The following is a 21,372-nucleotide window of genomic DNA, read 5'->3' on the forward strand; positions in this document are numbered from 1 at the left end:
CCTGAAAACCCCAAACAACTCTATTTCCCTACAGAAAATAATTAAGCATCGGGGATGATAATATGATTAGAAAGTAAAACACCTGGAATTTGCTTAGCAAATCAGAATGCAAAAAGAGGACTTCTGTGAAACTGCGGCTGTTCCTCTCCTACCCAACCTCATCACCACTGCTAAAGAGCCATTATCATCTTCAGAAGGTGGTGGGAGCAGTGGAGGGAGGCCTGCCACTGTAGAGAAATACTCCACTATTTATTTGTCACCTGTCTAAAGGTCTACTGGGTCCTGGTTGATCATCTGGACCCTCTTGTTCCTGAAGGGCAGCCCACTGGCCTGAAAAAAAACCCATAGAACTCAGAGGGAGGGGCGGGGGATCAAATCATCCTTGTGAGAGTAAGATGCAGAACCATCTGATCTAAATGAGCCTGAACCAATTACAGAAATCAATAGTCTGTGTTGCAAAATCAATTAAATGATTGACCAATTGATTGATTATATTAACACTTAGGTTCTTATACACCAGGTACTTCACTAAGCACTATATGTATGTTATCTCTTTTAATCCCAAGAATAACTTTATAGATGAATAATATTATCATGCCCATTTTGTAAGGAGCTAAAACTTAGGAAGATTCAGCAGCATGTTCTAATCACACAACTCAAAAACAGTAGAGCCAGGTTCAAACTAAGATATGCTTAGTTCAAGCCCAAGTTCATGACCCTGTAATAGAGCTGGTTGATAAATGACAGACATCTATACAGTGGAAAGTCAGACACTTAAAAATTGGTTACAAAAAATACTTGAAGATAGAAAAATGTTCACAGTAAAGTGTTGTGAAAATAAATTAACAAAACATGTACAGTAAAGAGTCAAGGAGATAAATCTCAGAATAACATTTATGGTGAAATAATGGGTGATCTTTAATCATTTTTATATACATTTCTATTTTCTACAATAACTATGCATCACTTTTATACTCAATCCAAATATTTTTATTTTAAAAGGCAAGCAAATAGAAACAAAATTACAATAGTGGTTTTAGGTGAATGGCACAATTATGAGAGATTGTTTTCACTTTTCTGTATTTTCCCAAATGTACCACAAAGCATTACTCCATAATTATACACATATACACACATACACACATAGTTAAAAATTCTAAAGAGCTGGGCTGCTTTCTAAAATGTATAATTGGATGCCTGTGGCAAAGACTATCAGTGGTCCTTCAATATTCATTCTCCATGTCTTCTACAGGAATAGACCCTGAAATTTTCAACTGGCCACATTTCCTGTAATATGGCTTCAATCCCCAGCCTCCTGTGCACACAGATGTAGCCATGTGACTAAGATCCTGTCAATAAGGTATGAGATAAAATGGAGTGCGCAACATCCAGGATGTGTCCATACTGCTTTTGGGAAGGTGCACAAGATGGCTAGACCATGAAAAAGGCCACATCAGATGCCAGATATAGATGCCAGAAGAGACAGCTGGAAGTAACACAGACCCCAGCAGGCTGCAGATGGCATGGCAGATCTACCATGCCATCCCTGACTTGTATGTGAGAGCCAAGAGAATATCTCTCATTCAGTTTTGTCTTTCTAGAAGGTAGGGTGAAGTTTATGTTACTGAATCTACATTCTAAGTAATATAGTACTGAAACACTTAACTTACACTAGTTCTCTCTCTCCCTCTCTCTCTCTATACACACACCCAGACACACACAAACGTGTATGTGCAAGTGTCATGCATAAATGTGTGAATATATACATGTGTATATATACATATATATATGAAAAACATTAAAGGCATCACTGTGATTTGAGACAAGAGGCCCAGACCAGCTGAAGACTTCTGATGGAGCAGTGGAGAGAAGGAACACATAGAGCACAGTCCCTCTAATAGCTAATCTAATATCAAGAATGGAATGTCCAACTAAATGCCTTAGTAGGTCACAAGTCTTAATGAAAGATGCAAACAACAGGTTTTAGAAATCTTTCCCTGCAGATGTAGTCAGATTCCTCTTTTCATGTTAGATTATGTGTTTACATGTTACTGTGTGCATTTGTCACTTTGCTTTGCAATTTTCCTTTCGGTGGCTACCTATACCTGTAGAATATGAGAGCTACATAGACTTTTTTTTTTTTTTTTTGGACGTGTCCATGGCATGCAGGATCTTAGCTTCCTGATAAGGGATTGAACCTAGGCCCTCTGCAGTGGAAGCACAGAGTCTTAACCACTGAACCGCCAAAGAAGTCCTGATGCAGAGACTTTGAACTTCTTAGTGTCCTAAAGCCAGTGGCATAAGGTAAGCAGTGAAATGGTTGCTAAATGAATGATTCAAAGAATGGATGAATAAAAAAATAACAAATAGGATTACTGGTTGCTTGTACAAGTACAGAATTAAATACCAAGGTATTTATTACAAATAGGCAATAGATTACATGACATATATTAAAGTACAAACTCTAAATATTAGTAAAAAAAATCATCTCCAAGCATATACATTTTGATAAGTTATATCAAACTAAATGTGAATTTCTTTGTGTGTGTGTGTGCTCAGTCATGTCTGAGTCCTTGCAACCCCATGGACTGTAGCCCACCAGGTTCGTCTATCTATGGAACTCTCAGACAAAGAATACTGGAGTGGATTCCCATTTCCTACCCAGAGGATGTTCCCGAACCAGGGATGAAACTCGCATCTCTTGCATCTTCTTCATTGGCAGGTGAGCTCTTTACCACTGTGCCACCTGGGAAGTCCCGAATTTCCTAAAGTCAATACAGTGGATTCTTCAAAATTAACAAGGTAAGGAGATAAAATATTGAAACATGGCCTATCTTACAGAATTTTAAAAATATAGATCTTGCTGCCTATAAGAAAAAAAAAAACAGTGCCATTAGGAACCTCAACATAATGTATTTGTAATAACTATATTTGGGGGAAATTTTCATATTTTGAAGCTTCAGTTTTATCTCGCTTTTCATTATTGTATTATGTCAGTAATCAAAGAACTGGATTAGATACCAATGCTGAATAAATATTTGTTGAATTAAATATCTGAATCAAAAATGGAAGCAAAATTGAAAGAGTTGATAGGAAGCTTTTGGTTTCTTCCTGCTTCCCTGGTGGCTCAGATGGTAAAGCATCTCCCTCCAGTGCGGGAGACCCAGGTTCGATCCTTTGGTTGGGAAGATCCTCTGGAGAAGGAAATGGCAACCCACTCCAGTATTCTTGCCTGGACAATCCCATGGACGGAGAAGCCTGGTGGGCTACAGTCCACAGGGTCGCAAAGAGTTGGACACACCTGAGTGACTTCACTTTCACTTTACAATTACAGTATAAAGCATTACTTTATTTTCTGATAAACAAGTTTAGCTTTCTCTCTTTCTTGAACAATAGCACCAAAAGAGAGAGATTACTTATACTAAATGCAGCTTTTTCTTACTAATATGTAGAGAATTTTTTGTATTCAAGTTCAGTGCCCTTATAACATACACAGAACAATAAACAAATTTCAGCATTAAAATTCTATCCACACTTCACTTAGAAAATATGGTACTTTGAAACCTTAGCTAAGATTCTACCCTTGTTTATATTCAAAATGCTAATGGAGTTTAGATGTACAAAATTCAAAGAACTTTGAGCAGTTCACTTCCCTTACCACTTACTTGTGGCTGTCAAGTTTAGTAAAGTCAAGTTTAGTAAACCCCTATCTAAAGCCAATAAATGAGTATCCTTGAATAAATATAAATGTATTATTATCTACCATATGCATTTTTTCATATCCTATGTGTATATATATATAAATTTATACTCCACAAATGGAAAGATTAAACACAGAATAATTCTAGACTTATAATTGTATAAATATACACATGAAAACCTCTTCTATCTCTGTTTTGTAAATAATTTCATTTATATCATTTTTTTCAGATTCCACATATAGGTGATATCATATGACATTTATTTACAAAACAGAAATAGACTCACAGACATAGAAAATAAACTTATGGTTACCAAAGGGAAGCAATGGATAAATCAGAAGTTTTGGTTTAACAAATGCACACTACTGTATATAAAATAAACAAGGACCTACTGTATAACACAGGGAACAATACAATAACTCATAAAGGAAAATAATCTGAAAAATAATATACATACACAAATGTAAAACTGAATCACTTTGCTGTATACCTGAAACTAACACAGCATTGTAAACCAACTATACTTAAATTTAAAAAAACTAGATAACAACAACAAAAAGAAACCTGTGAAATTCATACCATATAAAGGGGTTTTTCATTGTGTGTCTTCCAGAGAACTACACACCACCAAATACAAGTTTTTGAAATTACGTGTTTCCATTAATTAAAATAATTGACAATATTTAAACACATAGTGGCAAACACAGCTAAGTCCAAATAAAAATTTCTGAGGAATAGTAAAGTTAACTCAATGAGCTCCCCCAATACATATCTTAAAATTATCTTTAGCATTTAATTATGATGATTTCAATACTTTAAAACCTCTAACCAATTTATAATTGTGCTACTATTAATGGTATCATCAATAAGGTATCTCCTATACATAATTGTGTATAAAGTCTCCCATACTGCAATTTAAATTATTGGAATATACTTAATAAACTTGTGTTTTACCTAATTGGCAATAAATATGAAAAGCTCCTAGTCACCAATAATTTGGACAGATACAAATATTATCAGTTTTAATACTAAAGAAACATATATAATTGACAACGTCCACCTGAAACAAATATACAAGCATTCTGGTTTCATTCCAAAAGCAGTGTCCAGATTTCAGCTCTTGGCACCATGACCTAACAATGACATGGACAGTACAGTCACAGCAATGGGAAGTGGGTAAGGCTGGATGTAGTTTAGTCCAAGAGATTTCTAGTGAACACCATCTAGGCTAGGCTCTATCTTCTGCCCGGATTCTGGGCCACTTCCATGTACTCATTCAGGGCAACTGAGTTAGGGTCTTCTTAACTAGACCAGATGCCTGCTACAATGTTTTTCTGATAGATTTTGTGAAAACAAAATTTTAAAAGGATCTGTTAGGGATGACTTTAGCAGGAGGTTGAGGGGGAAAGGTCCCACAACTATTCGTCACCTTAGACATTATTTGTAAAACAACACCTGCTTAAGATCCCTTTGGGCTGTGGGGTTGGTTATGTGAATGGGAATATTCTAAATGCTTAAGTTTTAAAGGATCAGTCAGCCCATCGTGGTGTGCTGAGAGCCCAACACTGTGTGTGTTCTGCAAGGAATGATAAAATATCCAAGCCACAACCCTTATCTACAAAGTTCACTCACTGTTTTTCACAGCCTAGTCATGATTATTGATTACCAATCCAGAAAGTTGATGTACCCGCCCACTATAAACAGAGGAATTATAAACTTTAAGGTTAAAATCTCTTTAGGATTATCTAGCTCAGTGATTGATTGTCAACCTGTCTGGGAGTTTTATTTTGTGTGTATGTATGTGTTTTTAAAGTGTATTCCTTAAGAGTTTGCTTTAAAAATATTTTTTTAAAAGTTAAAGTACAACTATCCAGTTGTGAAGCTATCCAGTTGTGAAACTATGCAGTTGTGAAAAATGAAACATTTAAAATCATAGTATCTCCAGGTTTGGGAATCAAGAGTTTAAATTATTAAATGTTTAAAATTATTATTATTATTAAATTATTAAATGTGAAACAAGATTTGGGAATCATTTATCTGATCAAATTTTCTTGCCAATGCTTGAATTTATTGTGCAGAATCCCCATCTAAGATAGACCCTTTGGAGGAGACAAAATGATCCAGATTTTTAAAAGGACAGCTGATGTATGGAACGGCAAGAGGAAGAGAAATGCGTCTTAGAGAACAAGCTGAGGATGAGTGATTGAAACATCACCCCTAGTCTCCAGGCAGGCTCCCTAACAGATCAACCCAGAACCCTCGGGGAAAGGTTACAGAATAGAATAGTGCTCTGTCCTTCACCCACCAGAAGCAGGAATTCAACTGCAACTTCACATACTCCAGCATCATTTCCACTACCATGAAGAAGATGTGCTTCCAGAAAACATACAAACAACACTTAAGACAGAATATTTTTCAACCTGCATTCAGTCCATTCTTCCTTTAGATTATCACAAAATTTTGAGATTGCCCCTCCTTTATTCCACTCCTGTCAGTTGAGAATCACTGCTCCAAATGGGTCAAGTACAGTTACTTGTGTATCTACAAAACTTGAATAATAGCTAAAAGTTCTTTATAGGCAGATGGATAGAAGGAAAAAAAAGTAAGTGTACATAAAAGCAGGCACAGCTTTTCAGAAAATGTTTCGAAACATACATGAGAAAAAATACGCAGTTGTGGAAAAGTGAACAATCTTAAACCACTGGATTTAACATAATTTCTTTGCTTATTACAATATTTTGGCTTTTAAGTGAAAGAAAGTGAAAGTCACTCAGTCATGTCTGACTCTTTGTGACCCCTGGACTATGCAGTCCATGGAATTTTGTAGACCAGAATGCTAGAGTGGGTAGCCTTTCCCTTCTCCAGGGGATCTTCCCAACCCAGGGATCGAACCCAGGTCTCCCACATTGCAGGTGGATTCTTTACCAACTGAGCCAATTTTGCTTTTAGCGGTAACTTATTTCCTACTTTTATTGCAGACATTGGATAATGCCAATTAAATGCCTGATATACAAAAATGAAAAAAGAAACTGTGGACTTTCCTTCTATCTAACTACCAACAGAGTAGAAAGTTGGTTCTAAAAGTCAATAAACCTTTTAAACATGTTTATGATCACTTCAGGTGCAATGTAAGGAAGTCTTAGAAAAGACAGACTATCACAAACATTTTATGCACAGTTTAAGAAGTTGAATGAAATGCACATGAGTAATAACAAATATGACTTTGCTCTACCCATACACAGTAAGTGAATGACTACACCCTCAGTCCCCAAAGTCCTTTCCTACCAATAAGCCCAGGGTTCTATGCATCTTTCTGTTAATTCCAATATTATCCTTGGAAGTTAGATGGAAACTAAGTACCCATTCTACAGAAATATAAATCAAGGCCTAGTGAGATTTAATTATTTTTCACTAGATGACAAAGTAAAAAGTAAAATTCATAATTCAAACAGGTCTGGGGTCCTGAGTTCATGCAGAATTAGAAAATATCACTACAATGAACTCATTCTACTAAAATTGCTTTCAATTTTAATTTAATTTTAAATTCTGATAATTTTATATTGTATAAATGATACAATGATTACACACACATACATAATTTCAGTAATGGAAATCTCTTAGAATTAGCAACACTATGAATGCCTTGGAGACAATATACTATATTCCTCAAAGATGCTAATGGTACTTTTAAAGTGGCTTCCAATGCATCTCCCTTAGATTAAGGAAACTTTTCTCTGCTTAATCATTTGATATGGCTATGTGTTAAAAAGATATCCCTTTATTTCATTTCGGAATTTCACTTAAGAAGTACCCATGATCCCAGGCAAAGAATTTCTTCAAAACTTCAATGATCAAGGACAATGGTGGGTTCTTTGCTTTCATTTCAATAACACAGAGAAAAGAGATCCACTTATTCTTCATAAAATGTAAGCAGCAGACTGAGAAACCACTTGACTGTGTGTTGCAGACCAAGTCAAGCCCATCCTTCCACTTTCAATTGCTTTCTAGGGGTAAAAATATGAGTACAACCCCTGTAACCTACATATTAAAGCTCTGAAAAAGCAAGGCCTTATATATCCTGTGACAAGGCCAGTCTATTCCTTGTCCCAAACCTCACCTTCTCAACTTCTGCCTAAATTCTTTTCTTGTTCTGAGTCTTCTGCCAATGATACATTTCCCTCTCTTCTTCCCTATCACACTTTTTTTTTCCTTTAACAGGTCTCAGCCAGCATCTCATCCCACCTTTAAAAACACAAACCTATAGAAATCTCCTTTAAACAACTATTGCATATATTTTCTGTATCCCTCAAATGGCACTTTAATATATATGTGTGTTTTCTCTTTAATGGGATTACAAAATCTTTGAGTTCAGAATCTGGATCTTAGAATTCTATTGATATTTGCCTGGTACATCATATGTACTTAATTATTATTTGCTAAATAAATGGTGTGGTGAAAGTTCTGGACAAGGAAAAAGATGACTTCGACTTTGGCAGGTATGTGAGAAGGGGATGGAAGGAGCTACAGAAAGAGATAGAGAAAATGGATAACTCATGGGACACTGTTCTTTGAAAGAAAAGGTAGAAGAAAGAAAGCAGGCAAAAGTCTTGGGGAAGTGACAAGAACCAGTAACTCTTCCTAAAACTGATACAAAGCAAAGAGAGTCAGAGGCTACCCTAGAAAAATAGCATAATTCACTGAAAAGCATTACTCATCCGGCAGTCAGGATATTCAAGTTTTCATCTAAAATCTGACATTAACTAGCTGTGACCAGAACAAGCAATTTCATTGCCCTTGGCAAATCACATCTAAACCTTGGATACCAGACCTGATCTCTAAAGACCCCTTTGGCTCAGATATTACACGATTCTAGTTTTCCTTCATCTTGAGAGAGTTTTCATTTCATTTCTTCTGGACAAAGAGGGGCCTGAATGTACTAAAAGGTATAATAAACAATACAGAAGCATTTGTTGCTAAAAAGATAAGCGGGATATAAAAGACAAAATAAACCAAATGCCTATGGTGACACTGAAGCAGAACTTTTCTTTAATATCTGCTTTGCTTATTTGGTCACTTTAGCTGAGCAATATTTCCATCGTAATAGGTAGAGGACTCAAGAGTGAGGCAGAGCTGTAGACAAAAATGGGAATTAGAGGCAACACCTTCCAAACACTCGCTTTAGCTCAATGATGGTAATGTGCCTTGTTGATTTAAAAGGGTGTGAAAAGCATTTAAAGATCCTTTTCACTGGGAGGAGATATGCCAATATAAGAATATCATTGACATCTTATTTAAAACCATCACATATGCTCAAAGATTTGGACTAATACAAACAAAAGGATCAATTTACAATGCACCAAAATGTCTGGCATTAATCTAAAAATGACTGTGTATCAGACAGTATTTGACTTCCCTCTTTTTTCAGCCTCCCCTTCACATCAGGGCTAATCACTCAGCACTCCCTTGAGTGAGTGAGTGAGTGAGTGAAGTCGCACAGTGGTGTCCGACTGTTTGTGACCCCATAGACTATAGCATACCAGGCTCCTCTGTCCATGAGATTTTCCAGGCAATAGTACTGGAGTGGATTGCCATTTCCTTCTCCAGGAGATCTTCCCAACCCAGGGATCAAACCCAGGTCTCCCGCATTGTAGACAGACGCTTTACCGTCTGAGCCACCAGGGAAGTCCTTAGGCACCTGGAATTCTTTTTTGTATCGGAGCATCTCTGCCACAGACAGAATCGACTGATCTAATAAACTCATCCTAACTTTACAGTCTAGGGACCATGTGCTCTCCCGTCCAGAATATACTTATCTTAAAACAAGGCCATGGGAGAGGGCAAATGCTTAACCAAAAAGAAAGACTGATAGATAGAATTACATGTATCAGTGGGGAAAATATCTGAAAGCCACAACCTCCCCAGATCCTTTTAGATCTTTACACATAGCTCTGCTGTCCAGTAACCTGTCTCTATTAAAAGAATGTTTAGTTTTAATTAAGAAAATGAAGGGCTCAAATCAATCAATAGGGAAATGCTATATTTGAATGTTGTGGTAAATGGAGAAGAGCCTCAAAGCCCAAATAGAAAAACAAAATGAAAAACAAAAAATCCTGCAGGAAAATTTTAACCTCCCACCCAGTTTTACCATATTAGTGTTATCTGATAAGCTAATCGTCACTTTGAAAATACAGCAATATGAAATGTTTGGCTCTAAACATGTGAGGCAGGAGACAAATAAGCCAGTAATCCAGAGATGAATGAGTGGGAATGTAGGGTGGGCAAGAGGGTGAAAACTGGTGACTTTGAGGCCACTTCCCACTTTCACCCATCTAGCTGAGTGCTTCTGGTTTGGTTAACTTGGAATTTCTTAAACAATTTTTTAAAAATATGTACAATCTAAATTGGGGAGATTTTTAAGCAAAAACTTGGGTTTCAGGTTTTTCTGGAATAATCAAAGGAATGGGCAACTTTGGAAAGACAATTTCACAAGGCAAGAAGCAGTTGGAAGGGACAATCTCATAAGAGACTGAGGCTTGACTTTCACTATGGGACTGTCACTAAACGTGTTCTCAATGTAAACCAAAGAACTGTCCTTTTCAGGGGCAGAAGGAACCTGAATGTACTAAAGTATGGTAACCTGAACAGAGAAGTTTCATTAAGAAAAACAAGGGAAGGATTAAAAAGACAGCATAAAACCAAGGTTAAGTATCCAGGACGCCACTGAAATTGCAGAAAAAAAATTTTTTTTAATTATTTTTGCAGTTTCTCTAGTACAGATAAGTTCTGTTTAAAGAAAAAAAAAGTTTAAAGAAAAGTCAAATTTGTTCTTTTCAGTTAGTGAAAAGAAAGGATTCACCGTCACTTACCCTCAACACCCTGGATCATCTCAAAGAATTTTAAATGTCTTTTACTTTTGAAATAAAAAACACATTTAGTTCCATTTATGAAGTGAGCTCTTAAAGGTATTTCCTTATTAAAACCTGGTCCTAAACCTAGGTTCACAGTACATGGTGAAGGTCTGAAGAAAGCTTATTTAACCTACATTAAATCTTGAAAATGCATTAATGAGTCTTTTAAAGGTATAATTTTAACTCCACAATCTTCAACTATAAAGACTATATAGAGCTAATCTGCCTTGCCCTTTCGATTAAACTTGTTAAGGGAGTTCTATTTAGTCAGCACCCAGGATGGGCCATTAAAATTCTTGTTCGGTAAGAGTTGTGTTCAGTGCTCTGTTGTTTTAAATTCCATTAAATCCAAATGGTCTTTATCACCCCATGACCACCCCTGACTTCAATCAGCCAATTTAATTACCTTACAAAATTGTCAGCAGAAGCAGCAAGGAAAAACAGGAAGCCTTATGACGTTATCAGACTGAAATCTTCCTCTTCAGTGTTTAATCTAGACCAGTCAATAAGGATGATGAGCACCTACTTCCTTCCCTTTCAAGGGCTTTTGACCTTACCTTTCATGCTAAGATTTAGGGTTTAAGTTTCATTTGAAGCATTTCTAGTACCTTGAGAACTGGATTACAAATTGAAAACCCACAGAAGATAAAGCTTCACCACCCAAATGCGAAACAATCAACAATTCCATTTCAATACTTCAGATCATCCTACAGAGGAAAACCAAGGATCTCTCAGAAAACTCAGGTATCATGGATGCAGTAGATTAATGATTTAATGCAGATTAATGATGTAGTGATGTAAGGATAGTACAGTTGAAAGACAGTAAACTACTTTCTATTCTGATATGTCAAAATAGACATCGATAATTTCCAAGGAATAAATGGAACTGGAGCTACAATAACACAGTAAATTCCTAAGAACAGAAAGAAAATAAATTTCTCTCACTTGACTTTCTACCAAAAAGAATAAGGCATCTTCTTTATCAGAAATTTTCACAATGAAAAGAAAATCAAAGATTATGTCATCACTATCATAGGTAACCCTTTATTTAAAGGTGAATAGACTTGAAAAGGCCCTGATAATCAATGATGCATCCCATGTTTGGTCTATGTTACGCTCCTCCTTTGTGTGGGAGCATTAACTTCCCTGTGCTGAGTAAATGTTGAAACAGTGTCATTTGAGAATTCAGGGAATGAACACACTGCAATGATCACTTGACTTAAGTTAAAAAGCAAAAGGTGGTCTGTCTGGAGAAATGTCTACTGACATACAAACCCCTGCATAAAGACAACCTCACAACGCCAGAAAACGTGTTGAGTTCCATGTGTCTGGGTGGAGAAGGGGTGCTATTTCTAGAGGACGGAAAGATCATTTTTCAAAGTCATTTTCTGAAATGAGTGTGCCTCCGTTGATGGATCACATCAGAGCTATTCTTTGAAGCTTTAAGAATAAGTGGGAACTTATGTCAAAAGCAGATTTTTTTTTTTTTTTTTTTTTTTTTTAGTGCGGCAGTAGTGTTGGCGATTCTTGGAAAGATTCCCCTCCCCTGCTTTCCAGAGCTCAGCTGAGCAGGTGTTCGGGCTTTATCTGTTTCACTCAGTAGCCGCTGTTACTCCCCCATCCCCGCCTCCCGAGAGCCAGTTTTCCAGCTTCCAGATGTAAGGCCACTCCTCTCTCCCGCCCACCTCACCTCCCAAAGGAAGAAAAATCTCTTTCAAAGAACTTGTAGAGAGTGGCAGCTTCCAAGCCCAGCCAATTCGCTACACTCCTCTATGATGTAGTACATCTGCTGCTAATTATTATATCTGGGAGCACATGAACTAGCCACTAAGTAGGGAGATTTCCACAGGAACCCATTCCGTTCCCTCTCACCCTGTGGGCTTTATAACCTAGGCTGTCCCTGAGCTGGCGGCCTTCACCTTCGGCCTGGGCACAAGGAGGAGGCTATGCGTAGGCTTGGACGCAGGGCCAGCGCACAGTGTGCCAAGAGATCCGAGCGCGTCCTGGGAAGACCTCGCCTGGGAAAGCCTTTTAAGAAAGCCGCCCTACTGGCATGCCGAAGAGAAAAGCTAGGTCGACAACTGAAGGGAATTAGTGGCCTACCACAAGCCAGCTCAGCTCTTCCTAGAGAACAGTCTTGGAGAAGCTGCCCACGAGTTTGGGAGAAAGTTTGGGTTCACGTCTTCGTTCTTGGCATTCGAAATGCCATTTCAGATAAGAAATGTGATCAACTCGACCTCAAAGATCCTAAACAAGTGATGGTTTGGGGATTGATTCCTTAAAGAAGATACCAAAGCTCCCTTCCCCCCAAACTCGGGGCGGGACTGCTAACCCTGCGCGGAGCCCGCTCCCCAGCCGGCTTCTACTCCTCCCCTTGCTTTCCGGGGAGCAGAGGCCGAGCGGACCCGGAAGAGAGGCTGGCGAAAGTAACAAAAGAAACGTTCAAGTACCTCCGAGTCACTGTCACTTTGGGAGAACGAGGCAGTGAGGTCCACGCCCCCGGGGACGGAAGGATGCCGCCTGCGCCCCTCCAACCGCCGGCTGGGCCGGGCCGCAGCTGCGGGGAGACAAAGGTGCCTCATTTACATCGCCCGCCACCGCCGCCGACTGCGGGGCCCGAGCGCACCAGAGAGGGCCCGCGGGGGCGTGGCAGTTCGGCGCATGGAAACGCCGACCCCCGGACTTTCGACCTAACCTGGAGCGGGGAAACTAACCCTGTAACTGTGCAAGCTCCACCATGTGCACGCGCCCGCTAGGTGGTCGCCCTGGAGAAGGCAGGCTGGGCCAAACCAAGATCTTAGGAGGGGAATCCGCCACGACCCACCCGAGGCGCGGCGCCGGCCCGCCCACGGGCGAGGAGCTGACCCTAGGCTGATCCTCAGGTCGCTCCCCCAACGCCCCGGGCTGCCCGAAAGCTTCGGGAAAGCTCCCTGGAGTGGGCGCTCGGGAGACGGTCTCCCGGAGGTGTTTGCAAAGCATCTTCGGAGTAGCAGGCCCGGGTGTGCAGCCCCAGGTCAGGCGACGGGGAGGGGGCGCCGGGATACAGGCGCTGGCGCGCGCGACTGCAGGAAGTTTTCCTGGGAACCAAAGAGGAGTCATTGTGCCAGAGTGGTGGACGTGCTTCCCGAGAGTGCATTTGTCGGCGCGCGCGCGAGTGTGTTTGTGAGAGAGACAGAGAGCGAGAGAGACTGATCATCCATCTAGAAGATGGGCGGGGGCAGCGAGGGACTCGGCAAGTAGCAGTCAGCACTCTAAGCTGCTCCCCTACCCACACCCGTTGGTAGGAGGACGCAGGGTCAAGTCACCGTCATAGTGGGAACGGGAAAAACCGGGAAAGGACTGCTTAGAGCCCACGACGGTGGTTTTCCACCACCTACGGGAAAGGGGGCTGAGGACCGGGCGCTAGCCGAACTGGGCCCGCGGTTGCCATAGTGCCGCTGCAGAGGCGCCGAGCGGCTGGCAGAGGCCACACCAGGGTCGGAGGGGGAAGGGGCTAGAGGCCACCTCCTCACCCGCGCCCCAGAGGCAGCTGCTCCACTAGCGAGTCAACCCCCTTCCCTTCCAAGGCTCCGGGCCAGCGGTGAGGCTCTGGTTCACCTTTTCAGCTGAAGTTGAAAATAACATTTCTCAAGAGTGGCTCATAGGCGCGCAACCAACCTCCACTTCATTCAGCGCATGTTTTTCCCAGAAGAAAATAAAACTCCCTCCATTGCATCAAAATATCTCCATCAGGGAAATGTTCCAATGGTTATAGTGTACACAGTCCTTCACCACTCAACTCGAGTCACAAACCAAAGAAAATGGATCTCTGCGCGGAAGATGTTTGAAGTTAATGGAGAAAATAACAGGTTATCTAGAAACTGGACAGTTGGTTTAAGGTAGCAAGGCACAGGTGTGAAGGTGTTTTCCTACTCCCCCTATTTCTTACGGACATTCTTAAGCAATGGTCTAGGAAAATGTATTTTTGTGTGTGTGTCAGCTCTTTTGGAAAACTGCTACACAGTCTGCTACAGTCGCCAAGATTTTTAATATGAAGATATGAAATGATCAGCGAATGTAACAATCTAATGATTCAGCAAATATTATGCTGCAAGACCAGAGCAGCAATAATTAAATCTTTATAGAGTATTGGTGGCCGTTTTCCGGCTTCCAGCTTTCTTCTTCTCCCCCCTCTTAGTCCTCAAACTCACTAAGACACTCATTCACAAACACAGTTCAGAAGACACCTCAGTATTCCAAATAAGTAGGTTGTACTACACAAAATACTGGGCAAAACTACCAAACTGGCACTTACAATGCTTGAAGCAGAGCAACTGAACACACACACGTTTCTAATGATACTGCTACTGCTGCTAAGTCACTTCAGTCATGTCTGACTCTATGTGACCCCATAGATGGCAGCCCACCAGGCTCCCCATCCCTGGGATTCTCCAAGCAAGAACACTGGAGTAGGTTGCCATTTCTTTCTCCATTCCAGTGATACAGAGACCGACCCGTTTAATTTCATCCAAAGAAACAAGCATTCCTGTGGACTCTTGTTGCTAAGAGCAACGTGCTCAAGTACCATCTAAAGGCATGCAGAAAGCAGGAAAACTACAACAGTAGGAATCCACTTATTGTCTTTTCTCATTATCAGTCCTGTGGGCTCCAGGTGTGTCTATGTATTGGTGGGGGAAGGAAGGAAGGGTTCCCTTTCTCCCTATGTGAAAGGATTCCTACCCAGGTTCCACCAAGCCCCAGATAGATGATAAATTTTATCATTATAGGAAAAGCGTATAAGAAACAGACAAGAGAGAAGATGCTGCTGACATAATGGGAAATGCAGGCACTCACTCTTTGATTTAAATTTGAGTGACTTAATGTATCTGTTTTTATCTCAAAGACACATACTCAGGATTATATGGTTTCCTGCACTCTGATCTAAATCCACTTGAACTGTCAAAGGAGGCGCCCACAGTGGGAGCCTTTACCCTGTTGGCTTTCTCTTCTCTGGCTCTTATCTACTTAAGGAAACTTTTCCTGACTAGTTCTCCTACTGAAACTCCATTGGCCAGTGGAGAGAGGCTGAGTGTTGCCCATGCTTCATTTCCTCCAAGTAAATCTTCTGGCCAACCTTTCCACTGGAGTCTCATGTTTAGATTTTCCTTTGAGCCCTAAAGAAACCTGATTTCTTAAGATAAACAATGGATTCTCCTAATATATAATTGCCATTTCAGCTTTTTTTTTTTTAAGTCATGCTACAAGTGAAATAAAGGTGCAGACTTAGGCTCCCATACACAGACTCCCTCGGCCTCTATCATCACCATTTATCATGTATTAGTCCGGGAGGCACAGGGAGCAAGATGTGAGAAGACTCACAAGTTAAAAACAGACAGAAACCCTTCCTTCTGACGCTATTTCACTCAAACAGCAGCCTCCCTGTGTTAAGTACCTTCAATCTTACAACAGTATTTTTTTTAAAGCTCCGCGTATCCATAAAGGCACCAGGCATTGAGAAAATGGAGAGATTAACCGAAAAGGCTCTCTCTAATGACAAATCAAAAAGATTAGCGCCCTTCACTTGCGGACCTGTCCAGGTCCCACGCGGAAGCGGACAGGCGCCAACTTGCCAAAGAGTTACCAGATATTAACTCATCAGCCGGGCAATCTGAGAGGCGTGTAGCCCCAGCCGCTCACGTTCTTGGGGAAGGAGCTGCGACCCAAGCCCGGAGGCTCCCCGGGAGACAAGCGGGAGCAGCGGTGGTGGCCGTACCCCCAGCGTCATTACCGACTCTGACACTGGCTACCATGGGGAGGTAACGCAGCGACCACTACCACACACTGACACTCGCTGCATCCTCCCGCGGCTATTTTTTTTTTTTTTAATAAAAAGAGGGAAAATAAATGAAACGAAAAGCACAAGTGGGTCCTTTCAAACCCCGGAAAGCATCGGAGCCGGGAACAGGTCGAAATGCACAGAGCCCACCCGCCTAGCAGAGCCAACACGCCTGTTTACATCCGGCTGCCTCTGAGCCGGACAGCAGGCAATGGAGAGGGATGGGGAATCTTACCAAATCTTAATACATGTGTGGTTCCTTGAGAATATCCAATCCACAGTAAGCAGAGCAGGAGTTTAATGGTGCGCCTGAAGACTGGATTACTTAGAACCGGGGAAATAATCTTCATGGTGTTTCTGTGTCCACACGCGCAGCACCCACTTCCCCGATCTAGCGTTAGGCTCCCGGTTTGGGTAGGAATGAGGATGCGTCGAGTGGTGACCGCAGACACGATCACGGCATGGTCACAGAGAGAGGAAGGAGTCTCCGCTTCCCAAACCGATTAGCAATCGCTGCATGTTCTTCACTCACTGCGCCAAGGAGCAGCCTTCCACTGCAAGGGATGGTGGGACATCCATGTTAGTCGGGGAGCATCCGGGAGAAAGCCAGCGCGCACACCCACAATGTCCGGCCGCGCGAGCCTGGGGAAGCAGAGGGAGGAGGAAAATCAATAGGAAATCCAGCCTTGGAAACCGCCGAGGCGCCGGGAGCGATCCACGGTCCCAGCACAAAAGGCGCTTTGCTCGCAAAGGTTTCGCCAGGCCCTATTCCACTGCACTGCTGCACAGCTTCTGACGTGAAGCCAAGATTAAGTGAGAAAAATTGAGATAGCTGCTTGCCTCTTAAGGCTTCCTGCCAGTGAGCTTCCCAATATCTATTATGCAACCAGTCTGGTCGCCCACCTTGAGTTGCAAGGAGGAAGTTGGATTTATTTACATGGGGGGGGGTGTTTTTATTTCCAGTAAAAGTCTTTACTAAGATAGTGACTGAGGCATGCAAGTGGACTTCGTACATCAACAGATGAATTTTAATAAATGACAACATAAGTCAAAGTCACTTTGCCTAGGAGTTGTAAATAAAGAAGTGGTCTAAAACAGAGAAATTTACTGCAAATGTAACTTGTTTTTAGGCTGAACGAGGGTCTTTTTATACTTTTAGAATTTTGCCTAGGCATTAATATAAATTGAAATACTACTGGAGAGGTAAAGATAGTCTTTAAAAACTTGAGGGAGACATTCTTTGATTACTACCCAGCAATAAAAATACATTCTGCAAGTGGACTTTTAGGGAGGAAATGTTGAAATAAAATGAAGGAATTGTATTTCCCCACCCATTTTTTACCTTATCTTAAAATAATTGTGAATATATTAAAATACAATGATATCTGAAAAGGTGCAGCAAACTCCAAAGGCTTCAATAATTTATGCCCAAATTTCTTCTCACTTTGATTTTCTGAATATCTTTTTCTTGAAGACATGAAATATGGAATTGTAGCTTAAGTGGCATTGAGTGTGATGGTTTTGTCTAAAAATGCCTTATTTTCTAGTGTTCTGATCAGAATAATCAGAGTCTCCAGACAGTGACTGTCTTGGCTTTCATGATTTATTCAAGAAAAAAAGTACATAATTATATTTTCTTTTGTATATTAGCTGTACTCTATGATGCATATAGGTAAAATATCCAACCATAATAGTTATATTAGTAAGTGAAAATAAATTGAACAGTGATAAATATATTACTATATATTAATATTTTTAAGTGTTAGGAAGCCCAAAAGGCAAATTGCTGAAACTGTATCTTAAAAGTAATATCTTTTTTATAACCAACTAAGAGGACATATGTTAACCTTTATGAAAAAGTTATCAGATCATATCATATTTGAAGAATACCTAATTTTTAAATGAGTGATATGAGAAGTATGTCTTCTAGATAGCAAGATTTCTTAAATCTATTTTATATCTATTTTTCTTAAGGTAGTATAAAATGCTGATCTGAAAATAAACCTACATTCTGCAAAGGCATTAGGTGGGCATTGATTTTTTTTTTAATGGAGGCATATCTGCAGTGTCAAAAATAAATATCATGAATGGCTAGTTCTGCAGTGTAGCAGGCAATTCAATCAAATAATCTGACTATTTGAGCACTTTAAAGGGAACACCTTGTGCTAAAACCAAGGGTATCTAGCGACTCCTTCAGTCCATGTTTAAAATATCTCTTGTAAAGCATGTACAGCCCAACATGCCCTGTCTTGTATTTGCTGTCTCATTTATTCCATTCTATTTGTCCTTTTTCTCTTTGATCCTAAGAGAGATAATAATGATTGCCAGGGCAAAAATAAATATTCTTCTATTTTATGTCAATATAATTGATATCTTCTACCTAAAAAGAGCACGTTCTGTTATAGCTAATCAAAATACAGCAGTTTTGCAATATAGTTAGCATTTAATGGAACTTGAGAAAACAAAATGTACCGTAACTCCTTGTTCATATATTCTGTTAACATAATGGCATTTGATATTACAGTTGTAACTTTTCTACTTAAAACTAGCATCCTAAACTATTTAGGTTTTGTGAGATTATTTATTGGGTGTCTAGCTGTACTGAAAGATCAAGCTTCCAGATTCATGAAGTTCTTACATAGTAAATTAGGCAGTAAAAAGTCTATTGCAAAATTTTCTTACCATTAATTGGTCCCCAAAGAACCAATTTTGCACATATGCTAAATTAGGTTCATTTACATCCATCAGCTAATCTGAAAGACTTCAACACCACAGACAGCAACTCCACCTGTCCAATTGAACTTCTGCAAGACAAGAGACGACCTTTCTTCAGTACCGCGGACAGCGCTCCAGACGTAGATTTATTTTGGAGCAGTACAGTGAAAGTAGTACATTGAATGGGTAATGTACCATCGGAAGAGACACTGTGCGTATTTCTACTATACAGATTCTAGGAGTTTGAATTATTACATTGTTCACATTGTCAAGAAGACTATTTTGTCAACTGTGTTGTGTGTATATTTCAGTGTGACTTAATGAGGATTGTTTAGCATACCCAGGATGTGCCAATAGCCATCCCTTTCCAAAGCATACTACTACAAAAGACATTCATTTACATTAACTGTGAGTCCCCTCATGAGCACTAAACTACTTGTTTCTCAGTACAGAAGATTGCCTGAGAGACCACCAAAATTCAGAATACTGAATAATTCTGTCAGTGTTCAGTGGCTAACGACATTTCTAAAATGTATAATTAGTTATCACTTTAGAATTCTTCACCTTCAGATTTCTATCTCTTACAGGGTTATCAGACTAATTCTCATTCTTTCTCATTAAACTTCACTCACTCCTGGGGCAAAAACAATAATAAAACCCCTAAAATTACCCCCTCAATATCAGAACAAAATGATTTGGTGGTGTAGAAGATGCCTTATAGTATGTCAATTCTGAAGTTATTACAAGTTTCTCCACAATACTGATACCATACACCATAGTTTTGGGTCTATATGAAGGATTGATAGAGTCATTATATAGTATTTACTGATCATATTTAACTCGTCTTGTAAATTTGCAATTTGCTCCTCAAAAGAAAAAAAAATGCTAGTGGTGTCAGACAATCATATATTTAGTAATTCTGAGGTTCATACATGTTATTCCATGGTTTTGATTGCTTTTTTTTTCCTCATTTTAACCATATGGCAACCTTTACTTCCAGGAGCCAAAGCTCTGTAGGTTCCAAGGTCAAAGCAGTGATGACAAATTGCAAATGCACACACATATACACACACAGAGAGAGGAGCTATGTCTAAAAGTAAGCCTAAAAAAGAAAAGAAAAAAGAAACCACACAGATAGAAGGCTGACATGAAAGATATCAAGCCCATGATAAATTAGCAAAGAACAAAATGCATTCCATGTTCACCCAGAGCTTGTTCCAATAACAACAACAAAAAGCCATTAGCTTCATCTTTTACTCTATTTTTATATTTACTGACACTAATGACCTCTTATTCTTGGGCACTATTACTTGAGAAGCAATTTTAGTTTTCTATTCTCCCAGTGAAAATGAATCTTATTCTAGTTAGCTGCCACCTGCTGGGGCATGTACAAATGTGTAATAATCCTTACAGCACAAGATTTTAAAAGACAATGCCTCTACCTTTTGCAAGAAATAGCAAATACATATCCCAGGATAACTTGAATTTCAAAGGTTTTTTCAAAGGTTCTTTCATGTTATATCTATATTTCAGTTTTCACATGGAATTTTTTCCAAGAATTCCACTTGACTTGTCACTGAAGTCCTGCTGATATGTGACATTTGAAAAACCTCATCTTATAGTAACACCTGACCTATTCTTCCATGCATGTGGCCTGTTGTATTGCAGCTAAGCTAAAATAAACAGGCTGTTCATCCATGGCATTAGAGGTGCCAGAGAATAATGTCAGAGCTGATATCAGTTAAAACCACACTGTTGCATATTTGCACTTCACCCTTCCTAACTATGAGTGCTATGCTCTGCAATTCCTTGTGATTCTGAACACATTTCAGCTGTTACACCAACATTCTGCTGCATTGATGATTAATGACATTTAGAGCTTAATTAATTTTTAGATGAGAAAAGAAGTGTATCTTAATTAAGAAATTGAATTCGAATAGATTCACATGACCTGAAACCTTTTTAAAAATTTTTCAGAACTGTGTAATCTTTAATGGGTTTAAATAGAAGAAAACAGGTAAGATTTCTAGCATAATTTATTTCTCTAACACCTTCCCTCTGTGTGTTTCATTTTGTTTGATTAATAAGTTTCTAGGGCCACTGGAAGCTGCTTTGGTGGTTATAGGAATGATTTATATAAAAAGTTACAAGGTAATGAACTTATACAAATCAAGATTGAGATATCAGTGCCTATCTTCAGCAGCTAAACTACAAACTAAGATTCAAATGAATC

At 39.6% G+C, this 21,372-nt stretch overlaps 1 protein-coding gene across 1 annotated transcript in view; it reads right to left on the reverse strand.

The window, feature by feature from the left end:
* Positions 1–17,183, reverse strand: part of GRIK2 (glutamate ionotropic receptor kainate type subunit 2) — a 730,896-nt gene extending 713,713 nt beyond the window's left edge. Inside the window, exon 1 of the mRNA XM_040239120.1 lies at positions 16,660–17,183. Coding sequence (XP_040095054.1) covers positions 16,660–16,774 — 115 coding nt within the window. The 5' untranslated portion in view covers positions 16,775–17,183. The remainder of the gene's footprint in view (positions 1–16,659) is intronic.
* Between the last annotated feature and the right edge of the window lie 4,189 nt (positions 17,184–21,372).

The sequence above is a fragment of the Oryx dammah genome, unplaced genomic scaffold, assembly GCF_014754425.2.
Source record: "Oryx dammah isolate SB20612 unplaced genomic scaffold, SCBI_Odam_1.1 HiC_scaffold_4, whole genome shotgun sequence".
Classification (NCBI taxonomy): domain Eukaryota; kingdom Metazoa; phylum Chordata; class Mammalia; order Artiodactyla; family Bovidae; genus Oryx; species Oryx dammah.